Source organism: Carlito syrichta, unplaced genomic scaffold (assembly GCF_000164805.1).
Source record: "Carlito syrichta isolate Samal-C Ts95f unplaced genomic scaffold, Tarsius_syrichta-2.0.1 Scaffold309715, whole genome shotgun sequence".
NCBI classification, from domain to species: domain Eukaryota; kingdom Metazoa; phylum Chordata; class Mammalia; order Primates; family Tarsiidae; genus Carlito; species Carlito syrichta.
In genome coordinates, this window is record NW_007253811.1 from 124703 (window position 1) to 129346 (window position 4644).

The following is a 4644-nucleotide window of genomic DNA, read 5'->3' on the forward strand; positions in this document are numbered from 1 at the left end:
TCAGGCAATCCACTCACCTCAGCCTCCCAAAGGCGCGGGATAACAGGCTGAGCCACCGAGCCCAGCTCCCCCTAGATCTTATTGAACTTTATATCCCCAGGATCTAGCATAAATCCTGGCCTATAGCAGGCTGGCTATCATTTTTACTAAAATAATTAATTAATTCAGAAAATCCCCCTAACGAATTTGCCATCACCCCACCCAACTTTCAACCTTTCAAAAGCACCCCCACGGACAGGACAAGCAGCTCTGAGCCCATATCTCTTACCTGAACCACCCGTCCATCAAAGTCCTGCATCCTATGGACTTTGTGGCTTTCGCTACAGCCGGGAGCAGATGGGGGAGAAGCATGAGACATGGTCACGACAAGCACTGTGCAGTCCTGGGCCCGCCTGCCACCCCTAACCAGCAATCTGTCCCCACATGCACACAGTGAGTGTGAGGGCAGCTCTCAAGGTCAAAACAAAGCCAAGTTAGGCCTGGGCATGAATGTAAAACAAAACTAAACCCTAGATGATTTTAATATGCAGCCAGAGTTGAGTGGTATTCAGACCCACCAACACAAAATATAAAACTGGAAGGAAATATTTTTAAACATTACAATGGAAAAAAAACTGAAATGGAAGGGAACTTTTAAAACCAATTTGGGAAAACAAAAAACTTACAAAAATTCATTCAAAGAAGTTCTTCACATCGAAACCAGTGCTCATCCATCCTCCCCTCCCACCAAGCTGAGTTCTTACTGCTCCCTTTCAGGTATGCCCTTGACTGCTCTGTGGGCTCACCACGTGGGAATCACGAGACAAACATTTAAAGCTTAACTCAGTATGGGGAAGGGGAAGGGGAAGTCCTTTGGGGAACTCACCTGTAAACTTCATCTTCGACCACCTTTCTTCCACACTGCCCATAAGAATTGTTTCCCATGCTGAAGACTAAAAATAACACCACCAATGAAATCAGTTCTGCAGGGTCGTGGGATCCTGAATATCAGGACTAGAAGGGGATCGCAACAGAGGTCCGAGTCCTGGTTAGCTCACCCTAACTGCCACTCGGTTTCCTTCTCCAATACTCCAGCCTCTGCTGGAACAACCAGGATCTAGATCTGTGTGCCAGGATCTAGATCCGTCATCTGCTCCCAGCCCTACCTCTGCCTCTTGGGATTCCACACGACAAGGCTGGCACCCTCCTCCTGCGCCCGTCACTAGGATGCCCTCATACCAAACCCCTCTTGAAAGGGCCCCTAAACACCATCTTCACCTTTTCCTACAAAGTACGTGGAAACAGAAAACGAAATTTGAAAAATGTTGTCACACTGGCCTTTCCTAGAAACAACCCCGCCCACCCGGAAGAAGTGTTAGCAAACAGGCTTCTTTGAGTGCCACCTACACACACGGCCCAGCTCGGTGACTTCACCACAGAGGAAGCAGGCCTTGGGAATGTGCCTCGTGTGCGTGGTCACATTCACAAACACCTCTGATCCTCAAAGCACTGCAGAGACCAGAGCACCTAAGAGTCAGCAAGCTCTGCCCAACACAGCTCTCCTGATCAATCCTACCACTCTGCTTGGGAAAGGCCAAGTTCCGCTAATCACGTGTGGCTCAATCACACAAGCCACTTGGGCCCAGCTGCGAGGCTCCGTTTCACAACAAAACAGGCACCCGACTCCTCCAGCACTTCCAGCAGGGGAACTCACCTCCTTCGCTGTCTGTCAGGACAAGAGAGTGAGCTCTGCCGCAGGAGACCTGCAGCACCCGTGTCTCCTGAGGTCTGTCCAGAGGCAGGGGGACCGGCGAGGGCTCCAAAACATACTCATAGCCTCGGGCTGAATGAAACACATGGCACTGATTGGGAGTCACAGCACTTCTGACATTAGAGATCACACTGTCCACCCCCCACATTGTTACGCAGGAAGAAAGAGAATCAGAGGTAGGAAAGACTTAAGGTGCATGAAGTTAATGGCAAAGCTAGGACTAGAAGCCCAACTCCCAGCCCACTGCACCATACTGCCTCGATCACACAAAGTGGGTTACTACAAAGCATGCTTAGTCTTATTAAAGAAATCTCTTTATGTATCATGTACTATCATTTGAATTTTTAAAGAAAGTAAAAGCATTTTCCTCCCACAATATTCAAAAGTTCTTAGTAAGGCAATGAATAGCATATACTATATGATACCACTTATATAAAAAGGAGGCAAAATGAATATGCATTTGCTCGCATAGCTGTTAAATCTCTCTAGGATTAGGTCAGGCACGGTGGCTCATGCCTGTAATCGCAGCACTTTGGGAGGTCAAGGCAAGAGGATTGCCTGAGTCTGGGGATTCAAGACCAGCCTGGGCAACTTGGCAAGAGCTCGTCTCTACAATAAATCAAAAAATTAGCTGGGCATGGTGGTGCACACCTATAGTTCCAGTTACTTGGAAGGCTGAGGTGGAAGGATCACCTGAGTCCAGCAGGCAGAGGCTGCGGTGGCCGTGAGTGTGCCACTGTACACCAGCCTGGGCGACAGAGTGAGACTCCAGCTCAAAAAATAAAAATAAAAATCTCTCTAGAATAAATTAAAAACTGTTAGCACAGGTTGTCTCCAGACTTCGGGAAAAGCAGGCTTTTCACCGTATAGCCTATGGTGCCTTTAATATTCTGAACTATGCAAATATATTCTTTTTTTTCCCAAGCAAGTCAAAGTTTATTCAGGAACAGGAAGCAAGTGTGGCAGCTCTCATAGTGAGAGGGGACCTGAGCAGGTTTTCCCACAAATACGTTCTTTACTCAAAAAATAATGAGACGATCTGCAGCTACATTGGGCCCCAACCCCGTCCACATCAGTAAGCCTCCAGTTTCTCTTATGAACCCACATTTAACAAGACTGTCTACCCAACTAATACCATTATTTAATAATGCATTTGCCTATTTATACTCACCAGTGACTGATAGGATTTTCAGACAACACTTTTAATCAGCATAGAACAACTGGTTTATCACAATGAGATGGTGTGACTGCCAGCAAAAATCAAGGAAACTGGACAGTGTTGTTAGCTCATAGAGCCTTATTAGCAGCAGATATACAATGTCCTAAACTACCGAAAGGCAACTCACAACCCCCATTACTGTCTTCTTAAACCCCCGAGGGCCTGGGAGCAGTAAGTACGCAACATTTTAAGGGAGTAGTATGGCTCCAGCTCCAACCACCAATTGACAAAAAAAACAGAGAACAGAGGTGTATATTAAACAGCACCACAGGAATACATTCAGCAAACTACAGACCGGGAAATTCTGTAAGATGAGATGAGCAAAGTGTTTTATTCCACAAATAAATTTCAAGAAAAAAAGGACTTAAAAGACTTTATGAGTCTTAGCGATCAATTGTAATGTTTGCATCTTATCAGATCTTGATTTAAATAACTGTTTAAAAATAAATAAAATCCGCAGGGCTCGGTGGCTCAGCCTGTAATCCCACACTTTGGGAGGCCGAGGTGAGTGGATTGCCTGAGCCCGCGGGTTCGAGACCCATCTGGGCAACTTGGCAAGACCTCACCTCTACAATAAATCAAAAAAAATTAGCCGGGTGCAGTAGCGCACGCCTGTAGTTCCAGCTACTTGGAAGGCTGACGCGGAAGGATCGCCGGAGCCCAGCAGATTGAGGCTGCGGTGGCCAGCCACTGCACTCCAGTCTGGGTGACAGTGAGACTCCAACTCAAGATAAAATAAAATAATAAATAAATAAATAAATAAATAAAATCCAATGACATTTTGAGACAACTGACAATTGCAACACTGGATATTTGATGATATAAAAGGATAAATTTTTTGGTTTGGTTTTGTTTTTGTTTTTTTTTTGAGTTGGAAACCCACTCTGTCACCCAGACTGGAGTGCAGTGGCCGCTTCCGGCCACCGCAGCCTCGACCTGCTGGGCTCTGGCAATCCTTCCACCTCAGTCTTCCAAGTAGCTGGAACTACAGGCGCGTGCTACCACAACTGGCTAATTTTTTTTGATTTATTGTAGAGATGAGGTCTCGCCAAGTTGCCCAGGCGGCTCTCAAACACTCGGGCTCAGGCAATTTATTCATCTCAGCCTCCCAAAGCGCAGGATTACAGGCTGAGCCACCAAGCCCGGCCAGGATTAATTATTTTTAAGTGTGATAATATTGTGCTTCCTTTTTTTAAGAGCTCTTATTTAGATATGTACTGAAATATTTACAAATTAGGACTTGCTTCAAATTTATTTAGGGTGAAGGTGAGGAAAAAGAATAAAACAAGCCAGCCCGGCATGAGCTGTTGACTGTTGATGCTGGTGATGATACATTCTACAATTCTATCTACTTCTGTATATGTCTAAAATCATTCCTAATAAAAGGTATTTTAAAATTTAATGTGGCTTCTTACAGCTAGCAAAGACTTCAAGACTGGCTTATAAGACATTTCTGATATAAAATAAGAGGAAAAAAAGGCAGAAAGCAAAATAATGCTGTGATCAAAATTATGTAAAAATGTATTTGCATATAAGCAAGAGAATAGGAAAAAAAATTAGAAGGTTTGTCTAGTATGTATTTCTGGGTAATTTTCCCCTTGTTTTAGAAATATTTCTTACTGTTCTTTTTTTTTTTTTAGTTGGAGTCTCACTCTGTCACCCAGACTGGAGTGCA

At 44.8% G+C, this 4644-nt stretch overlaps 1 protein-coding gene across 1 annotated transcript in view; it reads right to left on the reverse strand.

Moving 5' to 3' along the window:
• RCC1L (RCC1 like) overlaps nucleotides 1-4644 on the reverse strand; it is a 35330-nt gene that overhangs the window by 26577 nt on the left and 4109 nt on the right. The window contains exons 3-5 of the mRNA XM_021717365.1: nucleotides 1694-1822; nucleotides 866-932; nucleotides 269-320 (exon numbers count right to left, since the gene is read on the reverse strand). Of these exons, the coding sequence (XP_021573040.1) occupies nucleotides 269-320; nucleotides 866-932; nucleotides 1694-1822 (248 nt within the window). The remainder of the gene's footprint in view (nucleotides 1-268; nucleotides 321-865; nucleotides 933-1693; nucleotides 1823-4644) is intronic.